Source organism: Schistocerca nitens, chromosome 2 (assembly GCF_023898315.1).
Source record: "Schistocerca nitens isolate TAMUIC-IGC-003100 chromosome 2, iqSchNite1.1, whole genome shotgun sequence".
Taxonomy (NCBI): Eukaryota; Metazoa; Arthropoda; class Insecta; order Orthoptera; family Acrididae; genus Schistocerca; species Schistocerca nitens.
The window spans coordinates 804,239,038-804,254,592 of NC_064615.1; the positions used below are offsets into that span (position 1 = coordinate 804,239,038).

General features: G+C 42.6%; 1 protein-coding gene across 2 annotated transcripts in view; it reads left to right on the forward strand.

Annotated features, from left to right (window-relative positions):
• Positions 1-15,555, forward strand: part of LOC126234643 (homeobox protein Mohawk) — a 121,747-nt gene that overhangs the window by 63,081 nt on the left and 43,111 nt on the right. For both annotated transcript variants that reach the window (XM_049943373.1, XM_049943372.1), the window contains exon 2: positions 3,699-3,798. In XM_049943373.1, the coding sequence (XP_049799330.1) occupies positions 3,743-3,798 (56 nt within the window). In that variant the 5' untranslated portion in view covers positions 3,699-3,742. The remainder of the gene's footprint in view (positions 1-3,698; positions 3,799-15,555) is intronic.

A 15,555-nucleotide genomic window follows, 5' to 3' on the forward strand; every position in this document is an offset into this window, starting at 1 on the left:
TGCTTTGTTGATTTAGTAGATGTAATTAGTAGAATTTTCTTCTTTCACCTTTTCTCCTGTCAACCTTTTATTTTTTCACCATTTCGTATACATATCTATTTGATATATCACCAAGAAATGGTCAGAACCTATGCCATACCCCAATATACTCTTGTGTCTCTTACTTTGCTTTCCAGTTTTTCATTCATCATAATGTAATCAATAAGAAGCTTAAATCCTCGGGCTGATCATGTACATTTATGAATATCTTTTCAGTGGAAGGTTGCGTCTGTTATCTTTAGGTTGATGAAAGAAACAAATTCTCTAACTAATCTTCCATTGTTATTGTTGTGTCTAGACCATACAGCCCAGACACAATGCTGTAACCGATAGGGCACGCAAGGCTAACGCAGACGGGCGTGAAGTCTGGAACATGAGACTTATAAATGCACTAAAGAAAAATACGTAGCTTTTTTAATACTCAACTTTATTCTCTTGTTGGAATACATCTCTCCTGCATACTCGTAAGCTATTGGCACTGATACAAATGGCGCCTTGCTAGGTGGTCGCCATTTAACTTAGCAGAGGGCTATTCTACTGTCTATCTCTCGGCAAATGAGAGCAAGGCTTAGCACGTCCAATCGCTAGCTATGTTGTCCGTGCAACTGGGGCTGAGGTCTCCTCAGTCTCTCGAGACCTGCCTTGTGGTGGCGCTAGGTTTGCGATCCCACAGTGGCGACACGCGGGTCCGACATGTACTACAGGACCGCGGCCGATTTAAGTTACCACCTAGCAAGTGTGGTGTCTAGCGGTGACACCACAGTTATTTATGACGTTTTCTCCCATCGTCCCCTCAGTGTTTGGGATAGGGTTATTCCACACCCTTGCACATAAATCGCCTGCCAATATTATTTGATACTTATTGTTATACTTGTCCAAACCAGATCACAGTTTGTCTTAGAAATCTACAGATTCCCCTTTTTTCCCTTCATCAAGTGTGTAAACTGCAATGATAGTCAAGTTAAAACTGTAATTCTTTCATTTGAAATGTACCCTATAATTCTATTTTCCCACATTTTACGTATGTAAATTGCAACCCCTTAGCTTGCTCTCTCCTGTTTTCGTGTTCCGCTATGTAACATCAAATATTCTCCTACATACTTGTTACCCTGAAGCTTTTTCTTTGTTTCTGTTATGGAAGCTATGTCTATCTTGGCCTTTTTTAAAATTTTTGCTATCTCCTCTTCCTTTTTTGCTAAACCTCTGACAGTCCATATTGCTGCTTTGGTTGTTATTTTTAACCTTTCTCTTTGCCGGCTTCGTCATCGGTTTATCTGACCTTGTTTCGAGGCTGTTTTGGGTACTAGTAGTAATGGCCGCTTTACGAGGGCTGCGCAAGTATGGTTGGAGAGTGGGGCTGCCACTTCACGGCCTTCCAACCCGTCTGATTTTCTTTTAATGGTTTACTCTCCTAGGAATGCTGGCTTCCCTACACCTGAGAGTCCTCCTTACCCTTTACTTATGACTGCAGATGACAGGAAAAGGGACATAGAATGGACAGGCTTAGTAAAGGAGAAAGAGACCAATTAACCGTTGTGGAACACACTAATGTGGTTCCTCCCCTTCGGTCTATCCGGCTTGTGTGATCCTTCTGGTAGGTAAGCTACCGCTGGCATAGCCCTTCAGATCCAGAGCATGCAAACCTCCTAGCCCGCACGGACAGTGCTACGTTAAAGCGGTGTCCCCTGAGAAGCATTTGTTAATATTTATGGTATATTTTTAATATATATGGTACATAAATATGGACTACATAAAGGGGAAACGTAATTAGCAAAAAACTCTAAATGTTCCGGACAGGTTTATTTCAAATCTTTACATGGTATTCTGTTAAACGTAAGGATGGACATAGACTGCATATTTTTTACATATATGGTACATAAATATATATGTAATGCGTAAAGGGAAAACGTAGCCAGTAAATATCTCAAAAAGTCGTTGATCGATTATATTCCAATTTTTACACTGTACTCCAATAAATTTTTGGACAGACATGGGTGTAGAAATATACATGTCTAGTACATAAAGGGAAACGTTGTTAGCAAAAATCTCGAAGAGTTCTTGACAGTTTTAGTTTGTTACACGATACTCCACTAAAATTCAGATACAGACTATATTTTTTTAAACAACAACGTGCAGATTTTGTGTTAAAATCAACTGCGAGAAAGAAATTGCTGTGCTGTCAAAATGTGCGGTTTCGTTTTCTTTCTCACAATGCGTTTTAACTTAGATATCAGGGCATTTAAACCATTAGACTAATTTTTTCTTCCGAGTATTTTCTATCTCTTTATATATACTTCTAAACAAAAATTATATACACAACAATGTGCTGTTTTGTTTTCTCCGTCGTAGTCAGTTTTAAGAGAAAAAACTAATGTTGTATTTACAACTTAATCGACTTATGATTAGAATACTGGAGATGTGAGGACGGGGCATGAGACGTGCTTGGGTAGCTCAGATGGTAGAGCACTTGCCCGCGAAAGGCAAAGGTCCCGAGTTCGAGTCTCGGTCCGGCACACAGTTTTAATCTGCCAGGAAGTTTCATATCAGCGCACACTCCGCTGCAGAGTGAAAATCTCATTCTGGAAACATCCCACAGACTGTGGCTAAGCCATGTCTCCGCAATATCCGTTCTTTCAGGAGTGCTAGTTCTGCAAGGTTCGCAGGAGAACTTCTTTAAAGTTTGGAAGGTAGGAGACGAGGTACTGGCAGAAGTGAAGCTGTGAGGAGGGGGCGTGAGTCGTGCTTAGGTAGCTCAGATGGTAGAGCACTTGCCCACGAAAGGCAAAGGTCCCGAGTTCGAGTCTCGGTCGGGCACACAGTTTTAATCTGCCAGGAAGTTTCTTGATTAGAATACTATTTTGCAATACTATCTGTTCACAGATTAAAACTGAGAAAAATACTGTCAGTGAAGCTACTATGCTCACAGATTCAGCAGTTAGAGTGGTATCTCCTACACGCCTTATATTAATCATCCCAACCGATATAGCCATTCATTTTAAGTGACTTCACTTCTCAATCGAAGTTGAGATGGTCAGTGAAAGGGAGCAGGAGAAGGAGATAAACAAAGACAGGGCGAAAAGGGGGAGATGGACAAAGAGAGAGGGAGGAGGAACTGGACAGAGAGTGGGGGGAGGGGAGAAGAAGATGAGTATATATATACAATTCATGTACATATTCAGGAACTGTGAAGCAGTGCCAGATTCGCTAGTATTGTATATTGCCTGTTTTTCCCCATATCAAGAGTATATCAAAGTTCATGCACAATTTTACCTTGGTAAATTCTTATTCTGGGTCGGGAAATCCCACGAATGTATCTTGATTTTTCTGAAGTCTGGCTTCCAAAATCAAATGCATCAGAAATACCTTCTGGTGCCTTTATCTTTGCTAAAAAACCCAAATCAGTTATGTGCTGTTTTCCATGTAGATTTTTGCTGAAATAGTGATTGAGAGTGAATATTGTGGGGGCGAAAGTCTTAATGGCCTGTGATAGTGTGTGTCGAATTTGTATTGAATGTGTTGATACATTAGGAAGGCAGCTAAACTAGCTGCTAAATGAATTTATGTTATTTTTGGCAGTCTGCCTTGACTTGTGGAAGGCCGCGTAGCTGTTCCAGGGAGAGACTCGTGTGTGACAGCTGGCGGTGCCGTTTGTGTTGCAGGAGGTATGAGGGAGCCGCAGTGAGGGTCGCCCCCGACGCCCGCCATGGAAGCCGCGTCGCCGCAGGTGGGCAGGCGCGTGCTGCGCTCCCGCAGGAACAGGTAAGGACAAGGCTGCCAACAATATTTTCCTTTTTTTAACTGTGATCAGGCAAGAGAACCACACGATGCTAACCGGCTGCCACATCACCATCTGATATATGACGTCATTTTGATGCGGTATGAAGGGGCATGTGGTCAGCACCCCATTGAAGTCCTTCCACCAAGGAGAAGTCCTGGCAATGCTAGTAACTGAACACGGGATCTCTGCAGGTCAATCAGCTATGGGGGCGGACGGGTCACGAACCTTAGCGTCCGATAATTCAGTCCGGTGGAGACTGATTTAGCAAAGAAACGCGTTCGGACAAAAATAGCCATTATCCTTTCAAAAAATCATGATCTGGACGCTCATGAAACATCAAGGCCATATTCGAGTATTGCCCATGAACAGATCGGCATTGCAGCATCTACAGTTCTGAGTGCTCCATTGACTCGAGCACGAAGGGTAGCAGTGTCACTGATGGGTATTACGTACACGCGGTCCTTTATGTAACTCCACAAAAAGAACCTATTGGCGTGACATCTCACGAGCGTGGGGCTCATGCTATATCTCTGTGGTTTTCAACCTTTCTTAGACCATTACCCCTGCGTACAATCAAACATTAGCCAGTATCCCCACCCACCCCACTGTCGACTGTTGCCTCTTCCTTTCCCCCACATTGTCGCAAACTTAGCATCTAACTAAACTGTAGAATGAAAGACTTTTCTTGGAACAATTTATTTTTAAAAAGTTGAAAGATAATTGATATTTAGTTTGTGTGTTGTTGTGTGGGTATGTTTGTTAGAATGAATGGCGAAGGTATTCGTGGTGCATCGCAAGGGCTACCTACACCTCCTTCTCACGTAAGAAAGCTAACCATCCACAATGAGGGTAGACGTTACGAAACGTCCTGTTCACTGCAGCACTTGCTTGACATACTCGCTACAACTCTAATTAAAATCAAACAGGTTCAGATGTGTGCACTATACTTACACTTTGTAAATCAGTTGATTGCTGCACTCCTTACTTCTGAACTTTCTTCCCATTGTCAGCATCTTGGGCGCCCCTACCTATAATTTGGCCAAATATTTAGCTTCAGTCCTCAAGCCATATGTGGGAAAATGTGAACATCACACATCAAATTCGTCCGACTTTATTCGACGATTACAATCGTTGTGCTGTGGTCCTTCTGACTTGCTCGTCAGCTTTGACTTTATTTCTCTCTTTACTCGGGTTCCTGTCACAAATAGGTGAGAAATTAGATGAAGAAACCACCAAGTTATGTCGTCATGTGTTGACTTCAACGTATTTTCTTTTTAATTATATATATTTTGAGCAAACTGACGGAGTGCCTATGGGGAGTCCACTCTCCCCCATAGTCGCCAAACTTTTATGGAAGACTTTCAGGACATGGCACTCAAAACTTCGTTTCTTAAACCAAAGTGTTTTTTGATATACGCTGATGACATTTTTATAGTTTGACCACATGGAATTGATGCTTTGAATCGCTTTTTAGATCATTTTAATTGTCTACATCAGAGTATTCAATTTACTACGGAAATTGAAAGTGATGGTAAGCTTCCATTTCTTGATGTTTTAGTTCAAAGAAAGGACGAAGGGACTTTTGGACACTGTGTTTATTGGAAACCTGCTCATACTGACCGCTATCTTCATGCGACCAGCTGTCATCCTCATCCACCACACCAATGTAGTGGAGTTTTTCGGACTCTGGTGAAAAGAGCTTATGCCATTTCTGACGAGGAACATTTGAAAGAAGAACTTGATCATTTGAAGATTGTTTTTAAACAGAATTCATATACGGAACAACAAATATGCCGTGCTCTTCAGTTTGGTCCGTCACGCGAGCCAGTAGAGAATACTTTTGAAGCCGTTGCTTATTTACCCTTTGCGTGAAGTATATCATCCAAAATTTCAAGAATTTTTAACAAAATATGATATTAAAAGTGTTTTTACGCCGGTGGCCAAGACCAGAGCCCTTCTTGGCTCAGTTAAAGATGATTTGGGCTTGAGGAAGCCCGGAGTTTATGTCGTGTCACTGTGGAAAGAAGTATATTGACCAAACTATTCGAACTATTCAGGACCGGTGTGTGGAACATCATCGGCACACTCGGTTGTTCCAGCCTGAGAGGTCGGCAGTGGCTGAACACTGCCTTAAAGAAGGACACAGGATGATGTATGACAAGACACAATTGATAGCTCCTGCTGCTCGCTATTGGGAATGTGTTCTTAAAGAATCCACTGAAACTAGATTATCAAGTAATATTATTAACAGGGATTAAGGTTTTCCTCTAAGTAAGATATGGAATCCGATTTTGTCCGACATTAAACAACAACGGTCTTCTTTTCGATCATTGGATTCTTCCAACTAGTGCTGCTGCGATTTATCGTTTCTGCCGTCTTCTCCCACCGGCGCTCTGCGTGCCTACTTGCCGCCTGGAGGCGCTGCCCATCATCTCACGCACGCGTGGTGCTCTGTCCGTGGTGTATAAGGGTTTCCGTCGTAGTGGCTGGAATTCAGTTTCCGGCGAGGCAGTGCACGAGCATTAACTCACCTGAAGATGGCGGCCAGCTAGTCCGCCGAAATATTGTGTCTGGACGACGACATGATGCGGCTGCAAACCCGTGAAGAATATCAGCAGTTATTACGCCGGGGAAGTCTACGAAATCAAATTACATCATGGTCAGGTACCGATTTCGAAATCATATATTGGATTGTAAAGTGTACCCAGGAGCAGATCCAGACTCAGATCACAATTAAGTAATGATTAAGAGTAGGCTGATGTTTAGTCGGGAAGACTCAATACGCAAAGGAATAGGATATGAAAGCACTAAAAAATGCTAAGGAATGAAGACATACGCTTGAAGTTCTCTGAGACTGTAGATATTGCTCAGTAGGCAGTTCAATTGAAGAGGAGTGGACATCTCTAAAAAAGGCAATCACAGAAGTTGGAAAGAAAAGCATAGGCACAAGAAAGGTAACTGCGAAGAAACCACGGGTAACAGAACAAATACTTTAGCTGATCGGTGAAAAAAGGAGGTACAAAAATGTTCAGGGAAATTCAGAAATATGGAAATACAAGTCACTGAGGAATGAAACAAATAGGAAGTGCAGGGAAGCTAAAGCGAAATGGCTGCATCAAAAATGTGAAGAAATCGAAAAATAAATGATTATCGGAAGGACTGACTAAGCATGCAGAAAAAACAAAACGACCTTCTGTGACATTAAAAGCATGGATGGTAACATGAAAAGTGCAGTGGGAATTCCACTGTTAAATGCAGAGGAGAGAGAGCGTAGGTGGAAAGAGTATACTGAAGACCTCTATGAGGGAGAAGACTTGTCTGATGAGGCGATAGAAGAAGAAACAGGAGTCGAAAATATAGAGAGATAAAGAATCAAGTTTCCGAATCAGAATTTATAAGAGCTTTGAAACCCGTAAGACCGAACAAAGCAGAAAGGATAGATAACATTCCATCAGAATTTCTAAGATCGTTTGGGGAAGTAGTAACAAAACGAGTATTCACATTGGTGTATAGAATGTGTGAGTCTGGCGATATACCACCTGACTTTCGGGAAAACATCATCTACACAATTCCGAAGATTGCAATAGCCGAGAAGTGCGAGAATTGTCGGACCGTCAGATCAACAGCTGATGCGTCCAAGTTGCTGACAAGAATAATGTACAGAAGGATGGAAAAGAAAACTGAAGATGTGTTAGATGACGATCAGTTTGGCTTCGTCCGCCCCTGGCAGCTGAGTGGTGTGTTATACAGTTGGTGCAATCGATAGAGTTTTTAGCCGGCACGGTAACTCAGCGTGTTCGGTCATGGGGTTAACTGCCCTCTGTAATAAAAAAACTGAGTTAATTGATCAACGACGAACTGAAACGGGTGTCTTGCGACGTCGACCCCGAACAGATACAACGAACGAAAACGAACAAAATGAGATAAAAAAAAGTGGTCAGCGTGACAGAATGTCAATCCTCAGGGCCCGGGTTCGATTGCCGGCTGGGTCGGAGATGTTCTCCGCTCAGGGACTGGGTGTTGTGTTGTCCTAATCATCATCATTTCATCCTCATCAACGCGCAAGTCGCCGAAGTGGCGCCAAATTCAAAGACTTGCACCCGGCGAACGGTCTACCCGACGGGAGGCCCTAGTCACACGACATTTACATTTAGTTTGGCTTCAGGAAAGAAAAAGGTACCAGAGGCACAAATCTTCATGTTGCATTTGATAATGGAAGAAAATCTAAAGAAAAATCAAGACTTTTGATAGGATTTCCGACATGAAAACGCATTCGACAATGTCAAATGGTGCAAAATGTTCGAAATACTGAGAAAAATAGGTGTAAGCAGTAGGGAATGACGGGTAATGTAGAATACGTACAAGAACCAGGAGGGAACAATGAGAGTGGAAGACCAAGAATGAAGTGCTCGGATTGAAAAGGGTGTAAGATAGAGATGTAGTCTTTCGGCCCTATTGCTCCATCTTTACAGTAAAGAAGCAATGACGTAAATAAAAGAAAGGGCGAAGAGTGAAATTAAAATTCAAGGCGGAAGGATATCAACAATAAGATTCGCTGATGACATTGCTGTCCTCTGTGAAAGTGAAGAAGAATCACAGGATCTACTAAATGGAATGAACAGTCTAATGAGTGCAGAATATGGATAGAGAGTAAATCGAAGAAAGACGAAAGTATTGAGAAGTAGCAGAAATGAGAACAGCGAGATACTTAACATCAGTATTGTTGATCACGAAGTAGATGAAGTTAAGGAATTCTGGTACCTAGGCAGCAGCATAACCCATGACGGTCGGAGCAAGGATAACATAAAAAGCAGACTGGCGCTGGAAAAAAGGCGATTCCTAGCCAACAGAAGTCTACTAATATCAAGCATAGGTCTTAACTTGAGGAATAAATGTCTGAGAATACCCGTTTGGAACACAGTATTGTATGATAAAGACTGGAAGCATTTGAGATATGGTGCTACAGAATAATACTGAAGAGTAGATGGATTGATAAGTTAAGGAATGGGGGGGGGGGGTTTCTCGGAGAATCGTCGAGGAAAGGAATCTATGGAAAATACTGTCAAATACAAGGGGCAGGATGGTAGGACATCTGTTAAGATATCACTGAGTAGCTTCCATGGCACTAGAGGGAGCTGTAGAGAGTGAAAACTGTGTAGAGGAAGACAGACATCGGAATACATCCAGCAAACAATTGACAGGCTACAAATGCTGCTCTGACATGAAGAGGTTAGCACAGGTGTAACAGTTGTGTTACTAAATGTGACACTTCTGTCACTAAATGTAACTGGGTTTTCTCTTTTGATGCAAGTCAATTGTCAGGATGAGCATTCTAAAGCATTCTGTCAGGGTGAAAATATTAAATAAATTAACTTTTGTCTCTTAACAACATGTGGGCAGGGTGGGTTCTTCCTTGGCTCGGGTATGAGGTCGAATGAAACATTATTTTTACATAAGATAACTTTTATTGAAGATTTGTACAACTGTATCTTACGGGATGTTCTGGTTCGGAGAGCGGCAGCTGTGTCGTTTGTGAAGTCTTCTGCTGCGGCAGCGGCGGCGGCGGCGGCGGCGGCGTCTGATTACGCGTAGCGGTGTGTATCTCGTGTCGCCGTCTCGCCCAGTTGACTGGAGACGCGCAGCGCGAGGTGGCCCGTTTAATTATTGCGAGCGAAATCGTGCATCGGATGATACCTTGGGTGTCGCGTCCCAGTGTTTCTCTTCTCTAAGCGGCCGCGTGTGTTCTGCGTCGGCCAGCGGAGCGGCGCGGCGGGGGAAGGCCAGTGTGGCGGACTCGAACCACGGACTCCCGCTTGCCAGTCTTCGGCTGTCAGGTCTTCATCCCAGCTCACAGGTGACTGCTGATGTGAGGCCGTCTCCTTCCCGTCCTCACGAGTCACCCGGGTATGTAAAAATCCGACTTCAAATACCTTGTAACTGCTGTCTTCTGGCACCGCGGCTGCTGCTTGCTATTCCATTACAGCGGCGGACTTGGTGCGTCTGTGCATGATGCAGTCTCTTCTTGCATGACGGTCTTGAGCACCGAAACTGACAGAAAACTACTGCTACTCTTCTTTTCTTCCTTCTTCGTGTCTCGTCTCGTCTCCGTCTCCGTCCTCGTCTTCGTCTCCGTCTCCGTCTTCATCTGTCTGGCCCACTGCGTCTCGCGTATTTATTCACTTCAATTTACTGGAGGTGAACGACTTTACGGTCATTGCCTCTTCTGTCACGTTGAGAAGCTCCTCGAAGAATCTTCTTAACGTCGGTCATTGGCTCTTGGAATGCAGGCGAGGGCCTTTGATCCCATGTGACGACTGAGAAACACGTGAGCCGGTCATTGCCTCTTCTGTCACGTTGAAAAGCTTCTCGAAGCATCTTCTTAACGTCGGTCATTGGCTCTTGGGATGTAGGCGAGGGCCTTTGCTCACATACGACAACTGAGAAACATGTGAGCCGGTCGGGCGATGCCCTGACGGCTGAATCGACAGCGCCCGCTTATGTGGAATTTGCTGACTTCACGGTCATTGTCTCTTCTGTTCTGCTGTTCTGCCCGCTGTTTGCGAGTATGTAACTCTCTAAACTAAACCAAGTTTTTCATTTATATTCTAATTTCTAGTTCACTTTGATTTCACTAATTTATTTACTTAAGTACCACTCAACACAGGAGAGGAATTCGTGCCGGGCCACATCAAACCAGTCAGAAGACTGATGACTCAAAAAATAAATATATAGATAGACATATCTGAAGACTGTCTCTCGAGTAGAGTTCGTTTTCATTCTGTTGTATGTCTTTACTTGGACAGCTCGTTAAGCTAAACATATAGAGCAAACTACGGAGAAGACAGGATTAACTGAACTACTAAAGACATTTTCTATATGCAGAATTCTGGCGGCAAAATACTTGATAAGCTTCATAAGAACAACACCTATTGCAGAGCAGCTGATGACCTTTCAGAATACAACTGGTACATTACCATCGACCAGCACTAGTATGCCAATTCTTTAAGCCAGTCCTCGCTTTGTAGTTCACTACACTGTCGCAGATACTCCACCCGGATCACAAGTCGTCAGTAACCGAATCCGCTGGATCTGTTTTGTCCTCTTTTCAGTTTTAATCTTTTTCTCGCATAGAATAAGCCTTGCTGCGAGACATTTTGGTAATCAAATGGTTCAAATGCCTCTGAGCACTATGGGACTCAACATTTGAGGTCATCAGTCCGCTAGACTTACAACTACTTAAACCTAACTAACCAAAGGACATCACACACGTCCATGCCCGAGGCAGGATTCGAACCTGCGACCGACCGTAGCAGTCGCGCGGTTCCGGGCTGAAGCGCCTAGAACCGCTCGGCCACAGCGGCCGGCGGTAATCATTTCTTCACTTTTCCAATCAGTTAGAATATCCGCGGACTTCCACATCAGCCAACATCTGATTGCCAGCTAATTTGTGTCTGAGGAGATAATAAATATTTCGTGTGGCTCATTGACCGTGTGCAAGTCTTTCAATTGGACGCCACTTCTGCGACTTTCATGTCCCTATCAACCCCAGTTACCCATTCAGAGAAAAGGGACCTACAGTTTAACGTCAAATCCAACCTGATGTCTCCTCACAGCGTTGAGAGGTGGAGGCTACGTAAATTGCAGACTAGAAATTTCCATGGTCCGACCGTGGGTCGGTCCAGGGACCTCTCGATTGGAAGGCACACAGTTTACCACTAGATCGCCAGAGAGGACCTGAGGGAACGCCTGATGTCGCTACTATTTTATTCGATGACCTTTCTGACAGGAAATCGCGAATCCAGTCACACAACTGAGACAATAAGCTATAGGCACAAATTTCATTATACGCCGCTTGTGAGGAACGGTATTAAAAGCCTTCTGGTAATCTATAAATATGGAATGAACTTGAGATCCCTTGTCAATAGCACTCATTACTTCACGTGTATAAAGAGCTTCCTGTGTTTCAAAAGGACGATATTTTCTGAATCCGCGCTAACTACGTTTCAGTGCCGGCCGCGGTGGTCTCGCGGTTCTAGGCGCGCAGTCCGGAACCGTGCGACTGCTACGGTCGCAGGTTCGAATCCTGCCTCGGGCATGGATGTGTGTGATGTCCTTAGGTTAGTTAGGTTTAAGTAGTTCTAAGTTCTAGGGGACTGATAACCACAGCAGTTGAGTCCCATAGTGCTCAGAGCCATTTGAACCATTACGTTTCAGTAGATCTTTACTTCGAGGTAATTCATAATGTTCAAACATAGTATATTTCCAAAATTCTACTGCAAATGGACGTCAGTGTTATGGGTCTGTAATTCAATGAATTACTCCTACTTCCTTTCTTGAGTATTGGTGTGATTTATACAGCTTTCCAGTTTTTAGGTCGATCGAGCGTTGTATATGACTGTCAAGTATCGAGTTATATCAGCATACTCTGAAAGTAACATAATTGCTATACAGTTCGGACCGGGAGCCTTCCCTCTATTAAATAATTTGAGTTGTTTTGCTACATCGAAGATATCTGCCAAGTTACTCATGTTAGCAGCAGTTCTTGATTCGGGTTCTTGGAATATGTATTTACTTGTCTTTGGGAGGAATTTTGGAAAACCATAGTTAGTAAATAAGTTCAAAAAGAAGATAAGGTGTTCATATAATCCATTACAAAGCTTTGGTGAAAGGTTTTACTGAAAAGAAAAACAAGTGGCAAAAAAAAAAGGTTCAAATGGCTCTGAGCACTGTGGGACTTAACATCTGAGGTCATCAGTCCCCTAGAACTACTTAAATCTAACTAACCTAAGGACATCACACACATCCATGCCCGAGGCAGGATTCGAACTTGCGACCGTAGCGGTCACGCGGTTCCAGACTGAAGTGCCTATAACCGCACGGCCACACCGGCCGGCAAGTGGCAAAAAGTGTGGCGTGAAATGACATATGTATTATTATTATTATAGTTATTATTATTACCTCATTGAAATTGAGAAGCGTAACAGCATTTATTTGGGTATGAAAAAACACCGGCTAAAATTCTGTGGACATATTAAACGAATAAAACCAACGAAATTAACTAGAAAGGTTGTGAAATTGTAGAAAAAAAAACTAAAACTGAAACAATAAAATGCATCGGTGCAGAAAAAGAAGACCCAAAGCATGAGTAACACAACTTTATACATCAGGCAGAAAAAATTTTAGGCGGAAAATTCAGGATTGGATAGCTGACTTGCCTGAAAGACCCACGAACACCGGAACAGCATGGTACGACGCCAGGAAAAAGCCCATTCCGAGAGAACAAAAATAATAGGGGTATAAAGAAAAGATAAATCAGAACTTTGAAAAATGTCCTTTCTTGTGCGTCACATGGTCAACAATAATAAGAATCATTATTATTGTTATTATGTTACATTTTTCTTTCTTCAGCTATGCTACAATTGAACTTCTAAGTCTGATCGCATCCACATCGACGAAACATTAGACTTCCTTTTTCTTCTAACCTTCCTTCCTGCACTGAAATCAATACAGACTGATAAGTCCAACGCTCTTTCTAATAGTTCCAGAATCTCTCTGACCGCTACTGCACGACGGCGAAGTTGTCTATTTTTCTTGTCTGTAGTGTGTTTAGGAGAGCCTGTATCTGGTTTCCGTGACGCGAGGCATGATGTGCCCACATCTGTAAACATCGTGTATATTCGTGTCTGCACGCCCCACGTGAAGCTCCGTACGTCTATATCTTGACCATTGGACACCGTTCGAGCGTGTAATCTGCTCTCAGTGCCGAGTCTACATCTACAATCTACAACTACATAATTGCTCTGCGACTCACAATTAAGTGCCTCGCAGAAGGTTCATCGAACCACCTTCAAGCTATTTCTCTACCGTTCCACTTTCAAACAGCGCGCAGGAAAAATGAACACTTAAATCAATCCGTGCGATCTCAGATTTCTATTATTTTATCGTTCCTCCCTATGTAGATGGGTGACAACAAAATATTTTCGCGTTCTGAGGAGAAAGTTAGTAATTGGAATTTTATGAAAACGTCCTGCCACAATGAAAATCACCTCTGCTTTGCTTTAATGATTGCCACTCCAATTCGCTTCTCATATCCCCTATTTCGCGATAACAAAAAACGAGCTACTCTTCTTTGAACTTTTTAGATATCTTCCGTCAATCTTATATGATGTGAATCCCACACCGCACAGTAATACTCCATAGTTGAACTGTTTTTTCAAGCGTTCTGCCCATAAATCGCTGACTTCGGTTTGCTTTCCCCGCAACATTATTTATGTGATCGTTCCAATTTATGTTATTCATAACAGTAATCCCTAAGTATTTAGTTGAATTTACAGCCTTTTGATTTGTGTATTCTATAGTGTAACCGAAACGGATTCCTTTTAGTACTCATGTGGATGACTTCATACATTCCATTATTTAGAGTCAATTCCCACTTTTCGCACCATACAAACATCTTGTCTAAGTAGTTTTGCAATTTTTTTAGAACATTAGGTTACTTTATAGGACAGTAAATGACAGTATCATCTGCAAACAATCTAAGAGAGCTGCTCAGATTGTCTCCCAAATTTGTTACATAGATCAGGAACAGCAGATGTCCTATAACACTTCCTTGAGATAAGCCAGATATTTCTTCTGTTTTACTCAATGACTTTCCGTCAGTAACTACGAATTGTGACCTTCCTGAATCTTGAATGCAGTCGCACAACTGAGGCGATACTCCATAGGCACGAAATTTAAGTAGAAGTCGCTTGTGAGGAACGGCGTCAAAAGCCTTCTGTAAATCTAAAAGTATGGAATAAGCTTAACCTCCCCTGTCGATAGCACTCATTACTTTGTGAGAATAAAGAGCTAGCTGTGTTTCATAAGAACGATATTTCCCGAATCCTTGTCTGTTTGTCAATAAATCTTTTTCTTAGAGGTAGCCCATAATGTTCGAACACAGTATATGTTCCAAAATCCTACTGCAAATCGACGTTAGCGGTATGGGTCTGTAGTTCAGCTCATTACTCCTTTTCCTTTCTTGGGTATTGTGAAACTTCCCAGTCTTTAGATAGTGTAACATCCTAGTCTTTATATGCGGATCTTTCGACGATCGAACGCTTGTATACGATTGCTAAGTATGGAGCCATTGCATCCCCAATCTCTGAGATGAACCTCATTGGTATATATGGACCACAGGCTTTGCCTTTATTAAGAGGTTTAAACTGCTTTGCTACAACCAGAAAATCTGCTCCTAAGTTACTCACGTTGGCAGTTGTTCTTGATTCGAATTCGGGAATATTTACTTCGTCTTCTTTGATGAAGGAATTTCGGAAAACAGTGCTTAGTGACTCTGCTTTTGTGACACTGTAATTCGTAACACCACCACTGTTATCTCGCAATAAAGGTATTGGCTGTGTCATCCTGCTGGCGTACTTTATATACGACCAGAATCTCTATGGATTTCAAGACAAGAGTTACGTCGTCGAAACTATTAAAAGTATCTCGCATTGAAGTTCGCTCTAAATTTCGAGCTCCTATAAAGCTTCGCCAATCTTGGGGGTTTTGCGGTCTTTTAAGTTTAGCATGCCTCTTCGTTGCTTTTGTGACAGTGTTCTGACCTTTTTTGTGAACCATGGGGGATCAGTAACATCTCTTATTATTTTATTTTGTATAGACGAATATCTCTCAGTTGCCGTCGATGTTATTTCCTTGCAGTTAAATCACATCTGGTCTACTCTTATATAGATTGGAATGAG